The 19,234-nt window shown below is 43.2% G+C and overlaps 1 protein-coding gene across 14 annotated transcripts in view; it reads left to right on the forward strand.

The window, feature by feature from the left end:
• Positions 1 to 19,234, forward strand: part of UNC13B (unc-13 homolog B) — a 302,361-nt gene that overhangs the window by 220,815 nt on the left and 62,312 nt on the right. Inside the window, exons 1-2 of one of the 14 annotated variants that reach the window (XM_057498801.1) lie at positions 7,030 to 7,363; positions 14,804 to 17,293. The exons of 7 other annotated variants lie outside the window; for them this stretch is intronic. In XM_057498801.1, coding sequence (XP_057354784.1) covers positions 15,022 to 17,293 — 2,272 coding nt within the window. In that variant the 5' untranslated portion in view covers positions 7,030 to 7,363; positions 14,804 to 15,021. Of the gene's footprint in view, positions 1 to 7,029; positions 7,364 to 8,747; positions 17,294 to 19,234 lie in introns of those variants that run through there. 6 more of the 14 variants (XM_057498811.1, XM_057498812.1, XM_057498804.1 and 3 more) reach the window with 6 other exon arrangements.

Consider the following 19,234-nt stretch of genomic DNA (forward strand, 5'->3'; position numbering starts at 1 on the left):
TGGAGATATTTTCCTCTCTCAAATTATCATACACTTATATGTGTTTTTATGATACATATTGGTCAACAACCACTCTCACCTTTTGGAGTTGTAGAAGTCTACCCTCTCACTCCAGGCCCATTAACTCGGCTGTAATGCTGGAGACAAGAGCTCTGTCACTTGGAATAAATTGGTGCAGAGTTTTTTTTTTTGGTTTGTTTTTTTGTTTTTTAATGAAAAAGCAGGTTGAAAAAACTCAACCTTTTAGCCTTCAATATTCTTTTTTGTACCTCCTCTTGTACCGGGAGAAATTCAGATGTCCAGTCAAGGAAGTGGACCCAGGAGCAAGGGGTCAAGTTGCAAACTGCCTGACCTGTCTTTTGAATTGGTCTTCTGTGAAAGATGAGTTTATGGCCCAGGTCAGCTTATCAAGGTAGGAGGTCATACAGGAGTTTGAATTGGAAGTCTTAGGAATTAAGAATGACTATTCATCTGGAGTATCTTCCCTGCCTAATATGCCTTAGGGGCCTTGTACATTTAAGTAGAAAAAAGTTCAGGAATTCAGAGATCCTGTTCCTGGTCACTTATTTTCTTGTTACTCCTGCTTTCTGCTGGCATTTTCCTTGCATATATATAGGCTTTAACTCCTTTGCTGTATTGCTCTGAGCTTAGGAACTGATTACAATTCCTAGCATAGCTTCTGATACTTAGTAGACACTTAGCAAGGTTTTGTGGAATGGTTGCTAAAGGTATGAAGTGGTATTACAAGTCCATAATTGGTTGTAAAAGGAGTGGTTAACACAACAGAAAACAGTTGCCATAGGGCTTTAAAGGAGGGAGCAAGCCCTTTGAGTTAGGGTAGTCAGAGGAGTCCTATCAGGGGAATTCCAAAGGGTATCAAGTCAGAAATTATTGTTAAGGATCAGGAAATGTCCAAGAAATAAAATAACATAAGCTTAGAAAGATAGAAATAAAGGGATAACTTGCTTCCTGTATTTACAAACATGTCATTAAGGAGATCTATGGCTCCTTGTTAGTGGGAAGTTGTATTCTTCCTATAAACATTGCACCTGAGATTTATCACCATTCCAAAACAAGCAGGTCCTGACATACGGTCATAGTGCATAAAATAAGACTTCTCAAAGATAAAGAGAAGAGGTAAATTGTGGCCAAAAATCTTCCCCAATTTCTTAGGCTTCTACTTCCTTTTGGTGGTTGTCATCTTCAAGCATGGTTGGGAAATGTATTCTTAGTCTACACCTGAGGACATTAAGACATAAATATCCAAAGATGACAAGTTATGAAGAGCATTCTGGGTGCCCTTGAAGCATCCTGGAACATTTCTTGTGACAAATGAGATAAAAACTGTTGACTGGTTTCTCCCTAAAATAATCTTCCTACTTGGCTTTTGTGATATCTTTCCCTCCAAGTCCTTTTCTTTTTTCTGACAGCTCCATCTTTGTTTCCTTTACAGCATTTCTCTTCCTCTGCCCCTTAAAACTTGGTGATTCCCAGGGCTCTATTTCCACTCATTCTCTTCTCTAGATAGTCTCACTCATGTCTTTACCCATACACCATGGAACCCAAAGTTCTAGCTCTACCTCAGTCCTCTTTCATGAGCTCCAGCCTCATATATCCAGCTGCCTGTGGATACTGTCACCAGAATTTTCATAGGCACCTCATGCAACATGTTCAACCTGTATTCATTATCTTTTCTTTCTTCTCCCTCATCTCTTATATATACTTTCTAAGTAAATGGAAATACCAGTTACCCAAACACAAAATCTTACACTCTTCCTCCTCAGAATATATAATATGAATATAACAGTGCCCCATGCCATGGCATTTCCCCCGTTAGATTATGAACTTTTTAAGGATCACATCTTTTCATCTTTCCTGGTACAACACACAGGTACTTAGTAAGCATTTGTTATTTATTAAACCCTCCCCCCTTTTTTGGGGGGGATAGAATTGTATTCGTAATTCTCAAGTACTGCATTAGTTTTCTAGGGCTGCCATAAGAAAGTACCACAGCCTGGGTGGTTTAAAAACAGAAATTTCCTGTCCCACAGTTCTGGAGGGAAGAAGTCTGAAATCAAGGTGTCAGCAGTGTTGGTTTCTTCTGGGAGCTGTGAGAGCTTCTTGGTTTGTGATAATGTGCTGAGGACTTTTTCCTGAGGGCACTCACAGAAGGATTTTAAGAAAATGAGAGGCAAAATCTATGTAGGAAATATTCCTCTAACAAATTGTAAAGAATTGATTGGGAATAGAGAGGACTGAGAGGGAGGTGGTTCTGGAGAAAGGAAGACGAGAGAGGATGAATATTTTACAGTAAGTCAAGTGAGAAATAAGCCCAGACTAAGGGTTGTGGAGGACAGGACAGGTTTTCTAGATAGAAAGGTAAAATAGATTAGAGTTGGTGACGTGATCAGGAAACAGAAGGTTTTACAGAAGATTCTGTCACTGGATGGAGAATTAGAACATAGGGATTCCAGGGATCTTGTGTCTGAGCAAGAGGTCTTCTCTGTGTGTGATTGGTATGGGTGAGCTTGCAGCCTAGGCCTCTAATACCAACACCAAAACAGGCTTTGCCTTGGCATTCATTCCTTTTGCCGCTAAATCCAGCTCTATCTCCTGACTCACTCTAGTTAAGGACTTACCTTTCTTTCCACCTCTCCTTCCCTGTTATTTTGTCAGAGATCCCCAACTAAGGATGGGTTTCTCTTAAGTATTTTCTTCCCCTTTGAACATTAACTAGCTTCCTATAATGCAGTGTCTCATACCAGGTATTTTTCAATATATGGAGAATCCTACAGGAGAAATCCTCCTCTTTGGGGTCCCTTCACTGAGTCACTTGAGATTTACATGCTGGCTAGGGACATATTTTTGAAAAATTTAAGGACAGGGGCTATCCCAAGAGAATCCTCCAGATTTGGGTTTGCTCTATATCTCAGAATAAGCCACATAGAACTGAAGGGGATATTTTATCACTATTAAGCCAGTTAGAATATAGTCTGCTTTTTAGTATAAGAGTTCATTTCCCTATGAAATTTCTAATTTTAGACTCCTATTAGAGAATCCTCAGCATATGGCCCCTTGGCCTCCTTGGGGTATAGCAATTGAGGCAGGACCAGTTCACTTAGTGGATTGGACTATGTCATATATAAGCAAATGCCAGTTCAGGACCAGCCTTGGTCCTAAATCTGGGAGCTGTGACTTTTGGCCAGGCTTATATGAGAGAGCAGTAGACATGTAGACTGCTTTGATAATGAGTCTTTAATAATTTGGTCCTGGAATGGTAATGAGGACACAGCCTTTGGAGATAAGAGCTGGAAACCTAACCATTTAGCTGGGAAGTCCTGAAGTTTATCAGCTCTTTATGTTCAAGTTTTTGCTAATCAAGGATGATACTTGACCCAATTGTAGGACTGAAATTTGTCAGCAGTTTGTGACTCCTTAGGCCTGCCTTGCAGCCTGTCAGGTCTGATTTAGGCTGTGTAGCAGCTGTATCTTCTCACATCAGTAAAGTCAGCATGTCTCTGCCAGGCTCCTCATTCCCCTAGGGAAGCATGTTCTTAGGGGAAGAAGGAGAACCACTTCCCATTGCCCATCATTCTCTGCTGCTTGTAATTTCTGGATAGTTTATGGAGGGCATAATTCTACAGGGAAAAGACTTTTCTCAGCCACTAGAACAAACCATTTTCCTCATGAAACAGATCACAACTGTGTGACCACATGTCAGCCTCCTCATGTTGCTTTTATGGCTTTACTTAGTGGCAAAGAAGGAAAGAGTCCAGGTGTACTCCTGCATAAGTCAGACTTTGACTCCACCTATCCTTTGTACCCTGCATATGTGATTGTCAGCACTGGGAAGTAAGATAGGTTCTGGTCCTGACCCAGTCACTCTCTGGCAGAGACACCTGGAAAGGCAGGACAGGTTTGGAGCAGGCACCTTCTCCCAGGCCAGTTGCATTTGGTCTCAGGGAGACTTAGACAGGTTTGTATGAGAGGGGAGAATTGTGGTTGATGAGCCCTTCCACCCGTATCCCTGTGACACTGCTCAGATGCTTTAGATGAGGACGAATTTTGTGCACCAGGTGGTCTTCTGACTAACCCACCCATTCGGTTCCCCTTTAGAGCTCCTGCAGCTCTGAACCTTCCCACAACTCTGCATGTGTGTCAGTGTCTCATGTTGAATTTCCATCTTGACTCATCTGTCTCTAGGCGAAGATCCCTGCAAAGATTTAAATTGGGAACCAGACCTTGAGAATGTCTGTTCAGAGCATTTCACAGCTTCTGGATAAATCCCTTTTCCTTCTTAACCCAATCTGTTTCTCCAGTTCTGCCCAGCTGGCTCTTGAAGAGCCCTGCTTTGAGGAAGCTTCCCAATTGAGGTGGGTGCTTGTGCTATTTCTTAGCTCTAAAAAGCACCCCCATTCTTTTAGCCTTCCCAGGATTCCCAAGAGCAAGATCCACTGTGACAGGGGAGCTGCAGCATTGCTCACATGGCTCAGGAATTATGTGTCTATCCGAAAGGCTAGTCCACTGAGGAGGTCTGATTGCCCTTTAGTCATATGATGCCTGGCACACTGGGCCCTGTTGAATGGTGGCAAAAGGGGTCCTGTTTTTTTGTCTGACTTACACTGACTGCTATTTACCATTTCTCCACTTACTCTTCTTCTTGCCTTTGCTAAAACATGGGAAGGTGGAAAGACACAATGGTTGCTTATGGTCAAAGCCATATGAGCTCTTTTGTGAAGTTTGAAGGCTATAACTAGAGATAGCAAATTTGTTGTGTCTCATGTCCTAAACAAGTCCTCTCCTCCCTAAGCCTTTGTTTTTCTGAAAAACCCATGCTGCTTAGAAGATTGGCTAAATGTGTTTGGGTAGGCATAGCCACAAGACAGGGTCATGTTAGCTTTGGGTGTCGTCACATCTAGATGCCTCAGCCAGGAGCCACTGGTTGATGAGACAGGAAGAAGTAGGATCTTAAGGCAGTGTCCCAGTCTTGAGACTTTGAGCTTCTTCTCAGTTTAGGAAGTCTAGACCCAACCTAGCAATGATAGCCACTGTTTATTAGTGGCTGCAGAGTTAGGGAAATAATTCTGATTTAGTTTTCCCTATATTTCTTGGTTTAAACCCTTTATCTCTTTCTCCTGGCTGAAATAGGGCAAACTCCACAGTAAATTGGCTTTGGCTTCCACGGAAATATGACAGTTTGCAATGTTTTTTCTTTTCTTTCTTTCTGAATTTAGATGTGGTTATAGTTGCACTGTCAGTCCTTATCTCTTCTGTCATCCAGCCAGCTCCTGGCTAGGTTAGGAGATATTTGCTCTGCTGTTATAGTTGCTGCATAATGAGGTGGATGGTTAAGAAATGGTTTAGAATCTCTTGGATTCTGACATTTCTTCCTTTGTTGAGGGGGAAGCAGTGTTATTGGAAGAAAGCAAATGTTGGCTGTAGAATCAACATTTTCTCCTCAGAATCTTGAATAAGCCAAGGAAATCATTCTTAATTTAAAAGCTTGTTTTATCTACCATATAGGGATGCGTGTTGTGCAGTGACAGAGTATAGGGTGGCCTCCCTAGACAGACTATCTGATTCCTGGCTAACAGGACTGTGTTCTATTGTAGATTGTCAGAAGGAATGTTACAGGCCGCAGAAGTAGCAAGGCTTGAGAGCCTGGTTTGTGCATGGTGGGTGAATCAAACTTGCCCACCTGAGGTGGCCTAAGGAATGGGGGTGCTTTTCTCATTAGATCAGGCTCAGGGGAGATAAAACAGCAATAGTTTCACTGGATTGTTACTAATTAGAGCTACATATTGAGAAAAATTCTGACTTTCTCTGGACTCAAACAGTGTTTTTCCTGCCCTGTGGTTGCAGAGTGGAAAGGGATATCACATATTTTATGTATTTGGCATTTTATGTTCCAGGTCTTCAAGGGTGCTTGGTTTATGTTTGGCATTATGTTGCAATGGAAAACCTGATTGCTCTTTGATGATAAAGACATTGAGTTTCCTGGTAACTCCTAATTAGAATTGTTGAATTATTAGAAATTAGGGCCATGTGAGAGCCACCTGACTAGCAAGTATCTCTAGAGATAGGGCTACCACTGGCAAAGAGGGACTAGGAAATTTGGGGATTGTGAAACCAGGGCTCTTAACCTTAAACAGCTTTTGGTCAATGTGATATCACTCTAGGCTGCTTGTTTCCTAATTCAGGATTCCAAACAATCTGTGGTCCTGACTGCTGCAGTACAGGGTCCATGTCAGCCCTCCTGGCTTCCCCTACTTCTCTCTAGTCATTGCCTTGGCATAGCATAAGGGAACTCTCATTTTCCAGTTGGTTCTTTCTTGCTATGGCTATTCTGGAAAAACTGGACTAGGTATCTGCTCTGAGAATGTGGTGCTGTTTGATGTTACCTGTACTTGGGCTCTTTCTTTACCTGTTCTCCAGCTTCACCAAATGCAGACAGCAGATTATATACATATAAAAACCAAAAAACAACCAAACAAAAAGATCCAGAGTTTATCTCAGAAGAGAAGACTCCTTTATGTTGTGTCTGGGAGTTTCTTGCTGTCTGTCTTCCCTCTGAGCTTGGGAGCTCCTCAAAGTATAAGGCTCTGTTTATATCCTATAGCCCAGACATGAGAGAGGTGGATAGGCAGGGGAAAAGAGAGGAGGGGGGAGAAGGAGGAGAAGAAATGGAGGAGGGGAAAGAGTAAGATCTATATTTAGCCAGAGGGAGAGACGCTCACCAAGGGTGTGTGAGTGAGCTTGCTGGCAAGGTTCGCGTGTGCGTGAATGTTCTGGGAAAGGGGTGTGTGCACCGGGAACGTGTGAGGAGGGCTAGTGCCCTATGAGAGCTGCAGGCAGGAAGCAGCTGGAGAGGAGGAGGAGCAGCAGCAGGAGCAGGAGCTGCCCTGCTTTCTGTCTCAGCCTCAAGCCCGGAATCGACTGAGTTACAATTCCACATCCACTTGAAGTTTGGCTGCTATTGCCTTCAGCAGGCTGGTCGTCAGAATCCCCCTCAGCAGAGAGGTGTGGACCAGATTGGATTCCTAGATTTGCAGCCAGCGACACTCCTGCCCAGCCTTTCACTGAGGGGATTTCTTTGCTGGGCATTGTTCCTATCATCAACTTTGGATTGTGGAGCAAGCCCGCAGAGTGCAACTGAGAATAATAGCTCCTTGGCTCTGTTTGTCGGTTGGGCAAGCAGCCATGCTGTGGCTTATAAAGTTCGTCCTGTGGCTTCTCTGTCAAACCCAGGAGTACTTCTAAATGGATTCCTTTTAAAGACAGCACTTGCATTCTAAAATTTGTGGTTTTAATGTGGGTTTTTTCTTTGCATTTCCTTAATTCTTATTTTGGTTGCAGCAGCAAGGTAAGTGGTATCAAGCGTATGACTGACTCTGAATGACAAGCAGGGATAAAAGCAAAGCATTTGTGGGTGGAATACGGAGCAGCTACGTTAATTACATAACTGCTTGAGCCAACTCCTGGCAGGGGGTTCATAATGATGAGTGAAAAATAGCATACTCAGCAGTGAGGGTAGAATTTTCACATGCACATGTTTATATAATATAACCATCCATTCTTCCTTGGTACTCTCCTGTGTGTATATAAATAGCCCATCCACCCCTCCGATGTGTGCATACTTGTACACAAATAATTTGTTTCTCCCTCTTGATATGTCCAAATGTTTGTAAATAATCTAACCATTTTTCACTTGTGTGTACATGCATATATAGACAACTCATTTATTCATCATATATGAATATATATAAGCCATCTTGCCCTCCATGTGCATACGTATATAGATATAATCTGTCCCTTTATCTCATGGTGTATGCATCTACTCAAGTAGCTTTCCTGTTCTTGTATATATCTGTGTATATTCAGAAATCTTTTAATTTTTCCTCTGTGTGTGTGCTTGTATACTGTCTTTCTAATTGAAAATTCTTCCCTCTTATGTGTATATGCCATATAAACAAAGAAGTCATCTTAAGTTTTGTGTCTTGAGTGTGTGCACACATGCGTAATAATCTATCCATTTGAGTCATGCATGTATGGTGTAAAGAGCACTAACTCTGTAGATAGAAGACCCACTTTGAATCTTAGCTCTACTCAGTGACCTTCGTCAAGTCACTTAGCCTCTCTGAGCTTCATTTTTCTCATTTATAAAATCAGAGGAGTAATCCTTCCCTCCTACCTCACAGAGTTGTTGTATGGTAAAATAGGAATCATGTAAACTATAAAATTCTAAACAAATATAATTTTACCATTGTTATGTGTCCCTCTAGTGTGAGTTGTAAAGGATTGCATACCTCTGATTCAGCTTCACTGAAATTATGCTTTTGTGTATGAGAGGTCTTTCCTGTGAAGGGGTAGCTTCTTTGAAGTATCTAGGTTATCCTGTGGTTTTGCTCAGAGTAATGGAAAGAAGCTACATATTGCTACAGGGTACTAGAAAGGGTCAGGTTGAGAGAGAGAAAAGGTCTTACCCTCTGCAGGTTGGGGCCTTAATACTTTGTTCTTTGTAGTCTTGAGGAGGATTGAATCTGCCACAAAATGGATATATGCTACTCACAGCTAGGATCAAAGCAAGCAGGTGAAAAGGTGCGTGAAAGAACAGAGCATTCACCCCTGAGATGACAGCCTCCTCTTCAGTGAGCTTCTGCTGCCAGATGCTCTCCACAGTGTCCCTCACCCCATCCTTCTAGGCCTGTGCTATACAATATGGTGCCACATGTGGCAGTTGTGTAATTGCTAGTCTAAGTTGAGATGTGCTGTAAATGTAAGCTACATAATAGAGTTCAAGGGCTCAGTATGAAAAAAAGAATGCAAATATATGATTAATAATTTTTATGTTGATTACATGTTGAAATGATAGTATTTTGAATAATGGGTTATATAAAATATATTAAAATTAATTTAGCTTCTTTCTTCATACTGTTTTGTGTGGCTACTAGAAATTGTAAAATTACATATGCAGTGTACATTATATTTCTGTTGGACAATCAGCACAAGGACCAGGGCAGCTCTTCCATCTGGAAGGGCAAAGGGAAGCCCCATAACAGCAGCCCTGGAGATGATGGGAATCATGGTAGAGCCCCTCTTACCCATTTCATATGCCAGAGATACACCAGCTGATTACCAGCCTCTGGAAGAGACTAGTGCTGCCACTACCCTATTTATTTGTCCTGAGTGAGTTCCCAGAAAATTGTAAGTATATCGGGGGAAAAGTTTCCAACTTAGTTTTATAATGAAAAGGGCTGTAAGCTATCAGTCTAGAAGGAAACCTACAACTCAAATACAACATGTTGTTATGGAAGGTAAAGTGGACCAGAAATTAAGACTTGGATTCTAATTCAACTCTGCCATCACTCTTCTGTTCTTTCCATGACATTGAGTTCTCACTGTGTGCCAGGCCATATGCTTGGCATAGGACTGCCCTTTGCTAGGCATTGGGAATTCAAAAACAAGTAAGGCACAGCTTCCAATGTAATGGAGCTCACATCCACTGTGAATCTTCAAGCAAGACCTCCCATTAAGGGGTCTGCCAGAGCAAATCAGATTAACAAAGGCAAAGGTGTCATTTTAGGTCAAGGGTTATAAACTTGAGTAATAGGGCTTTTGAGAAGCTAGAATAGCTGCCCTACCTAAGCACTTTCAAGTTAAAGATTTTAGAAAAACACTATGATAGCCAAATAAAACTACTTCATAAGGCATAGGGTAGATCTGGTGTAGTGTAAAATTCCAGGCCTAGATATTCTCTAAAGGACTGTTCCAACTCTAGCATTTTCTTATTTTGTATTCCAGTTCCTTTTATTCAGTGGCAAGATTTTGTTTATATATTTTGAGCACTATACATGCCAGGCACTGTTCTAGGTGTTAGGGATACAGCAATGAACAGAATAGAGAGGTTGGGAAGAGCAGCAGATAATAAACAAATACATGATCTATCAGGTGACAGTAGGTTCAGTGAAAAGACTGTAGCAGAGTAAGATGATAGAAAATGTGGCATATTTGGAAGGAGGGAGTAGTGTTCAGGGGTTAGATTCCTGCTCACATGCTTCTTTAGTCTGCTCACAAGGGCCATAAGGTAGTAGGGAAAGGGCATGATGAGCGTGTAGGGAAGATGATTCTGATGCTTTAAAGACAGTGAGACAGACTTTATTTAGGGAGGCTGCCACATTGGGGTACTGGAATAAGGGAGAGAGATTGAGCCAACTCTGAATAAAAGGGAAAGTGGGAATTTATAGCCAAGGAGCAGGGCGAGGATCAGTAGATGGAAAATTACCAAGAGGAAACATCAGGAGTAAGGAGGAGTCTGGCTAACCCAACTTGACAGCATTTTTGCTAGAGGTAGGCCAGCATGTGGGTAAGGAATTTGTTCTGATAGCAAAGGTGGGTAATTTTCACTAAACTGCACCCAGCAGGATTCTTGGTAATACTGAGCTAATGTCAGGGGCCTGGTCAGAAAGTGGACTCAGAGGAACCAGACTGAAGTTTGGTCAAAGGGAAAGAGTCTCTGTCATGAGCATCAGATTCTGGTTGACTATATATTTGTTTTATGGTTTGTTACACTCCTTGGTATAATATACCTTGGCACAACTGAAAGGGAGCCCTGGGCAGGGCACAGAATATCCATGCGCCTGACTTGCATGTAGTCTTCATTCTGGGATCTTGATGTACCAACCCCCTGAAGGCTGTATCTGCTCTCACACAACTGTGCGTTATTCCCCTTTGGATGAGATGCTTGAGGTTTTCTTTCCTTTATAATGCCTGCTTCTGGCCTGTAAATGGGGTTCCTCCTAATGCTGGTGAGGAGGGATGGCAAGGCCTAGGAACTGCAACACTGGAACCTTGCTGTGCATTCCATCTAGGGCTTTCTGTATTCCCTTAGGCCAATCTTATTCTTCATACCTTGTGATCCTTCATACCTTGTGAATCTTTGCCAAAGATTAACATTCTAAGAGAACCCCTACCTGCTGTGGCCCTAGAAATCTCTTCCACCCACCATATTAGCCATACAACATAATTGGTAAATGGCCCAAGAATGATTTGACCACTTTTGGCAGCAGGTGGAGGGAGTGGGGCTCAGAGCTCTTGGCTTTCTGCTTTGAGGGCCTGTTTAACACAAAATGAGAGGCTGCTTGATATATGAATAGACCATGGAGTCCTGGCCTGTTCCCAAAGGTCCCCCAGTTGTTTCCTCCCAGTCGAATTTGGTTCAGAAGCAATTTTACAAGGAATACTCACATTCCTAATCACATTTATTTGATAAGTCAGAGAAGGATAATAGAATCAGCTATTTCAGAAAACTGAGGGTGTTTTTCTCTTGACTTTCTTTTGGTAGGCTGGTGCTGACGCAGTGTGATTTGAGGGGTTTACACTCTGCTGTAGTTATCAGATTTCCATCACTGAAGCTTTACTCCTTTTGATTGATATGTTTTGTTTTGATGTGTTCTCTTTTTAAATGCAGATATCCCTTGAAAGGGCTGCCTTATATTTCCCAGTCTTAGGCATTCCTTGAGAAAAGACCACAGAAAGGTACGGTCACTTTTTAGAGTATATGTATGAAATTTGGAGTTGACTAGAGTGGATAGACCAACAGGATAGGAGAGAGTGACAGCACTGGGTACCGTGAAGGAAACTAGAGGATTGGGTTTGAGCTGGATGGACCCCAAGGCTTCCTTATCCCATCCCAGCTCAAAAACTTACCACTTCCCTATGACCTTCCCTGTCCTGGTTTTGCTGGGCCTCTTACCACCTGCCTGGCACATTGGTTGAATTGACTTAAAGATCAAAATGTCACCCTCATACTTTGGTCCCTGTTATTTCATTCTTGGGGACAGTAGTAGCAAAGAAAGGCTGGGGCAGGAGGTGGCCTTGTATTGGGCCTTCTGGTCCTGAGGGTTACCCTTCTAGCCTATTATGGCTTCTGGTATCCTATTGGGTTCCTAGCAAATTGACTGGTTGATTCTCTGGGTATCATACTGAACTCTGTCTTCTGCTTCAAAACCTAAATACCTAGATGACTAAGTGGGTTTGGTGCCTTTAGGGACCATGTATCCCAGGAGGTAATTTGGAGTTCATTTAGGGGCAGTGGCTACAATTTCAGAAGATTTGGAGGGGTTTGTTTGTTTGTTTAATATGGAAGCAAGTATCTTCATTTGGGGCTGGGAGAAGTTGCTATGGCAGCTCTAGTTGGAAAGTTCCTATTTGTCAGTAACGTAGGAATCCAGGCAGCTTTGCCCTCAGTCCTTCAGAAGGACATAGTAAAGGGCTCTGAACACAGTGGCTGTGCCATCTGCACTCTGTGTGGCTGGCCGGCCAGCATTGTAGGCATTGTACTCTTGGACAGCAAGACTGTCCAGAAAGCTAGGCCAAGCCTATCTAAAGTATTGATCTGAGGATCAGAAGCACATAGGCCTGAAATTAACCTGGCCTGGACTGAAGCAATAGCAGGAGAATCAGCTTCATTTTTGTTGCTGAAAAACTGCCTCATCTGAACCAAAGTAGGGCTGGCCTTTGGAGGACCTATCAGTGAGTTCTGAACCTCACGATCGTTAAAAAGGAAAAGCTTGCCTCCTGTAGCTGTTTGCCTCTGCCTTATGTTCTCAGGCTGCCTGAGGGAGGATGGCAGGACTCCTATCACCTGTATCAAAAGGTGGGGACTGAATAGTTTGCCTTTATATTCACCTAAAAAGAAAACTTTTAAAAGAGAGCAGGACTAGCAAAGAATAACACTCTAAGGTGGGATTTCAGGCACTGCTGCAGACCGTTAGAAAGACTGGAAAAGAAGTCCTGGTTCACTCGAATCATAACCATTTAGGTGGTTGCATGCTTGGCTTAGTTATTGATTTCCCTGCTGCTTTGTCTCAGGGACATACCATGTCAGTAATAATAACACTACATTACAGTTTACTAAACACCAGTCTCTCATTTCAGCTTTATAACATTCCTGTGACTGTCTTCCCGACAGATGAGGAAACTAAAGCACAGAGAGGTCAAGTGTTTAATCCAGGCTCACTAGTAAAGCAAGACTTAACTTAAGTCTAGTAACACTTGCTCATGGCTTCATGTGGTCATACACAGAGCTTCCATTTTGGTTTACTAAGTAGTCTTTCTCCTTGAAACAAACTTGAAAGGCTCATTGTCAGCTCCAGCCCTTTTGGTGCCAGGGACATTGTTCAGAGCTAATACCAGATGCCAAAACCAAATCCAGGACACCCAGATCTTGCACAGTTGGGGAGAAAATAAAGGGTGGCTTTGGAAATAAAGATTTTGTACTTGTGGGATGAGACAAAGAAGAATTTGGTAAGTCAGTCCTAGAATTGGGGACTTCGCTGCCGAAGCAGCTGAGCACTAAGCCCAAGATACAGGAGTTCTGGTTGTGCACATAGAGCCTCCTCTCCGACAGACTAGACTGAGATGGCCAAATTATGGAGATGGCTTATCTGCCCCCTGAGACATTGGAGTGAAGCAAAAATGCTTAAAAAGCAGTAATTGGGCCTCCCCAATGCCGCACAGGATGGGTAGAATTCTTAGATGAGGAATTCCTGAATGAAATAGAGTGTTTAGATGAGCTAGAGAGAAGGGAACAAATGAAATGGGAACTAATCTAGTTTCTGTCTCTTGGTTCTAGGTCCAGTTATTTCCAGTAAAAGGGGTCAGCTTCATCTTTATCTCAGGTCTTGTGACTCATCCTTCCAGTTCTTCCTAGTCTGGGGAAGCACGGTGCTTTTTAACTTTAGGCCCTCAGACTGTAGATGGTTTCCTTTCCTGAAAATGAGTTGCTGTGGGAACTGTCAGCTTGTGTTCTTCACAGGCAGTTTTTCCCCTTTTAGGGTTAAATTGAGTACTGGATAAAGAAAAGGAAGCAGGGGTCTAGAAGATTTAGAAATCTAGATCAAATCTAGAAAATGGGGAAGCCATCTCTGGTTGAAGAACAAGAAGGGTAGCATGTCTCCCATCAACCCATTTTGCCGCTCTCAGGGTGACCTAGCAGAGCCAGGGAATACTGGCAGTTTAACTAACTCCCCACCTGTCCCATGCATTGTTCTCTCCAGGCCATTCAGAGGGTTAGGGCAACCTTCTGTTACTCCAGGAGTGGGCAATGCTGGAAAATCACTCACCCTGCTGCTCTGAAGGAGGCATCAGATCAGGTGTTCTGTGGGCCAGGAAAGCTGAACCTGTGTATTGATTAGGCTGCTCCAAACTCTTAAACTCTTGGGGACTCTTAAATGGAGTTTTCTTTTCCAAGTTGAAAATACTTGCCATTGACCTTTTTTCCCCAGAGAAGGGTTGCTGTCACTAAACAAAAGAAAATCACTCTGTGCTATAAGCACAGGCAGCAGCAAACCTTTGGGCAGCTGAGTCTTTACCAGAAGCAGCAACTGGGAAAAAAAGAAACATTCCATGTTTTGTCTGTGTCTTTCATTGTGTATGTGATTTGAGCTTGGATGGTTAAACATCTGGGTGTTCATTCTTGAGCCAGACTCTAGTGTTGAATTCTGTAAAGGTTCAGTCACTCATTGACCTCACTCCAACTACTTCCCGTGAGTGTGTCTCAATCCTGATGCCTTTGGGTACTTGGCCAGAACACAAGAACTTGATTTGATTTTACATCAGTACTCTGATAGGAAGCCAAGGAAAGAGAACTGCCTATAGCTGTTAAGGCCAGCATTGGGAGACAGGTCAGGGTTGACTCCTACAGTCTTAGAAGGTAATGTTCTATTCCTGCTTGACAGCTTGACTCAGATTAAAATTATCCTGCTGATTTCTGACTGAGTGCACTATTTTCCTTTTTTACTAGCTGCAGGATCCAGGGGCATGTGCCAGGTTTGGAGACCACACATGGGACCATTCCAGGCAGCGCTGTGGGCTAAGCCCAAGGCATCAACCAACAATAATTGCTAGAAATAAACTGAAAAGAGCAGGACAGGGTACTGCCTTCCAAGGCAATCTCCATTAAGCATCTTGACCAGAAATAAGAGGAGGAAGCAGAGAATCTCTCAGACACTGAGGGAGAAAATGAAGCGATTGTTGCAAGAGTCAGAGGAAGAAATCATGGTCACCTTGGGACCCTCCTCCAGGCCTACCCCAGATAAAGCTAAGGGAGAGACTGTGTGTGGCATCAAGAGCAAGTCCTTAGGCCCTACTGGATCCTTACCAGAGGACACCTTCCTGCCCCTTCACTGTGAATCAACAGCCTCAGCCCCTGGTGGTGATAGAAATGGGGGCCTGGCCCAGCATTGCAGCTTTGCGCAGACAACCAGCAGACAACTTCCTCTGGGCTCCACTGCCTGTGCTTCAGGGTCTGACTCTCTGGACCTCTCATCTGTTAGTGTTACCACAAGCTATCAAGAGCCCTCAGAGAGAAATCAAGCCAAGTATCTTATTTCCAGGGGCCCCAGGCAAGGCTGCACTCATGAACAGCAAGAGCCTTTGGGGGATGTAGTAGACTATATAATCAGAGAGCTGCAAGGCATCAGCCGTCTCCAAACTGAGATTGCTGAACTGCAGCAGCACTTGAGCCAAGTACGGGGTTCAGTGGATGAAGTCTCTAGCTGTGTAGACTCAGTTCTGAGTGAAATAGAAGGCTGGCAGGTGGGAAGCAGCTCCATAGCCAAGGTGTGCATGGAGAGAAAGGCCCAGGAACCCTATGTGGACAGACCCAGTGAGGAAGCCATTCTGTATCTGTATGGACTTCCCGAACAAGATGGGGAAAATACAGCGGAGCTGGTGCACAGCTTCCTGGCCAAGCACCTCTGTGTTAATGGTATGCAGTGTAACAGGTACATCAAAGAGGCTTACAGAGCAGGCAAAGCCCCAGGCCCCAGGCCTGCTGTTGTGAAGCTTGCCCATCCAGAGCACAGAGACTTCATCTTGCAGAAATCCATCCTCTTGCAGAGTGTAGGCGTCTGGATTGCCACCAGAGAAGAACCAAGCTGGCCTCAGTGCTGTAAGAATCCCCAGAAGGATTCTCTGTCATTTTTGCAACAACCTCAGAATCATAATTCGAATTTAAACAAAGGTGAACCACTTCTTCACATGGAAACAGGAGACAGAGGACCCAGAACAGGAGCGTATCAAACAAAGGCTCAGAATCAATATAGAGAACCCCAGACCCCTGAGCAGCAAGGCCTTTGCTTCCTAACTAAGAATAATTTAGCAAAGCTAAGTGATGTGTCTAAGCCAGGAAATGAAGTAAAGGGAACATCAGGACCATCCCAGGTTATTAGTGGCAGCTGTAGTGAATTGACAGGAAGAGAGGCTTCTCTGTCTCCCCTCAATCAATTTGAAGAGCATGCCCAAGTGCTAATCTCAAAGGAGGAGGATTCTGGGACTTGTGTTTTCAAACAGTGCAGCCAAGGACTTGAAACATGTAACGTAACAAAAAGAAAAAACGACTGCAGTGATAAAAGTGAGGCTAGCAGCAGCCTATCACTGTCTGGGTTGCTGAAGATGGAGGACAAGCTCCTGGTCTGTGAAGCTGGGCTTGATATTCTGAGCCCAAAGCAGCTAGAGGACCTTTTGACAGACAAGTCCAGAAAGTTTGCAATGAGCTGTGACAGCATGCTGGAGGAAATTACCATAGGGCCTGAGACTTTCAGTGACATGGTTCATATTGACTTGAATGAAGAGGAGGAATGTGCTGCTCAGGTCCTTAAAGATGTCTTTGAAAAGTCCTCTTGTGGTCTGAGTGGCTCACAGGAGGGTGAAGATATAGAAATTAAGTTTTACATGAGCAAACTGGGCAGAGCAATTTACCACTTTCGTTCCGCTCTGCAGGGAGTATTTCAGAAGCTGGAGACTAGTGGGTCCGTCAGTTCTAAGGACCTGGAGACCAATGAGAGTGGCTCCCAGTCAGAGAACAGTGATAGACTTCTTGGGACATTGAGTTCAGGGGGTGCCCAAGATTTCTCAGTGGAGAGCCCTGGGAGTCAGGGCAGTGAGAGCTTGCTCAGTATGGTCTCCAGTGGCGTGGGCATCTCTACCCAGGGAGATCAAACACCTCAGGATCCCAGCATCTTCTCTCTGGCTTCTAATAACTCACCTCTTGCATGTTCATTGCCAGGTTTTGCCCTGGCTCCTTGTTTGGGAAGTGAAACTTGTTCCAGGCCTGAATCTCCCAAGCAAAGCAGACTAAGCCTAGAGCAAGTGTGTACAGAGACCATCTACCTCAACAAGTGCATCAGCAATTTTAAAAATGTTCTAAGAGAGAAAAGACTGAGGCAGAAAAAACTTTTGCATGAGCTAGTACAGAAGGCAAGCCATCTCTCGGTAGAAGACCTGCACCCAGGTATTCCTAGTCTCTATTTAATGGAGTCACAGCTGGCTGGGTAGGGCCTCCATCAGGCCAGCATGAGACCCAGCTTGGTGGTGAGTTTAATAAGGTGATGGGGAGGTCCATAGCTTGAATCAGTCTAAATTAACAGGAGGACAGATTTTTAAGCAAATCCTGTGGGAATTGGTGTGACAGGGGGTTGGTTCTAAAGCCAACAGGGAAGGAGTTCTGTCTCTAGGGAGCTTCTAATCTATTGGGAGGAGCTTTAGAAATTTCCTTTTCGAAAGAGGGAGGAACATCTGGGCACAAGTAGTTTACAGCTGCGGGACTTTTACGATATTCCTTGTTATGTAGTTGTGGGGTTGGAGGCCGGAATGAGGGATGAGGCATACTGCTCACTGGCAGTAGAGGGGCTGGTGCAATTATATGTTGCATTTGCGTTATTAAATTACTCCTCAGGGGTTTCTTGCTGAGATGAGATTGCCATTTCCCCTGGCAGTTGATGGGGCTTTTCCACCTCATAAGCCACTGTGGGAACTTCCCTTATCCCAGCCTGTCTTCTTCCTAGTATTGGACTGGACAACACAGGACCTAATTTTCCACTTGGACTATAAGCAATCCAGGAACTGCTTATAGTGCTAGCCTTGCCCGAGAGCCTGACTTTGCCCCTCACAGGTCATAATCTCTTCCATTTCCCCACCTAAAGGCTTCTTACCTAAGAACTGGAGAGCGGAATGGTCTCTGACCACAAGAAATGAGAGAACTTTTTTCTAGGCAGCATCGAGATATAGCCTTAAAATCACTTCTCCTAATCAAAATTAAATTTATCCAAAGAGTATATGTTGTATTTGTCCAGTTTTCAATGTAAATACAGTTGTCCTCTTTTGCATATAACCTGACTAATCTAAGGCAAAACTTAAATTATGAAACATACGTGTTGGCAAAGGTGTGAGGGAACAGGCACTGTTGCTGGTGGGATGGAAGTGTAAATTCATATAACCTCTAAGGAAGGCAATTGGCAAAATATATCAGAATTACACATGCCCTGTGAGCCCCAACACCGCTTCCAGGAATATACCCTGCAGGTATATTTTCACAAGTGGAAGGAGACATATGTTCAAGTCTATTTTTTTTTTTTTTGGATAATTATTTTTTATTGAAGGGTAGTTGATGCACAGTATTACATTACCTTAGTTTCAAGTGTACAACACAGTGATAAAAACATTTATATACATAATTCTAGGTTCCAGCTATCACCCTACCAAGCTGTTACAGTATCTTGACTATATTCCTTATGCTATACATTACATCCCGGTTACTTATTTATTTTACCATTGGAAGTCTGTCCTTTTTTTTTTTTTGTGAGGGCATCTCTCATATTTATTGATCAAATGGTTGTTAACGAAAATAAAGTTCTGTATAGGGGAGTCAATGCTCAATGCACAATCATTAATCCACCCCAAGCCTAATTTTCGTCAGTCTCCAATCTTCTGAGGCATAACAAACAAGTTCTTACATGGAGAACAAATTCTTACATAATGAATAAGTTACATAGTGAACAGTACAAGGGCAGTCATCACAGAAACTTTTGGTTTTGCTCATGCATTATGAACTATAAACAGTCAGTTCAAATATGAATAATCATTTGGTTTTTATACTTGATTTATATGTGGATACCACATTTCTCTCATTATTATTATTTTTAATAAAATGCTGAAGTGGTAGGTAGATACAAGATAAAGGTAGAAAACATAGTTTAGTGTTGTAAGAGAGCAAATGTAGATGATCAGGTGTGTGCCTGTAGACTATGTGTTAATCCAAGCTAGACAAGGGCAGTAAAACATCCACGTATGCAGAAGATTTCTCTCAGAACGGGGGGGTGAGGTTCTAAGCCTCACCTCTGTTGATCCCCAATTTCTCACCTGATGACCCCCCTGCGACTGTGCCTGTCTTAGG

This window comes from Manis pentadactyla, chromosome 3, assembly GCF_030020395.1.
Source record: "Manis pentadactyla isolate mManPen7 chromosome 3, mManPen7.hap1, whole genome shotgun sequence".
In the NCBI taxonomy this organism is placed as follows: Eukaryota; Metazoa; Chordata; class Mammalia; order Pholidota; family Manidae; genus Manis; species Manis pentadactyla.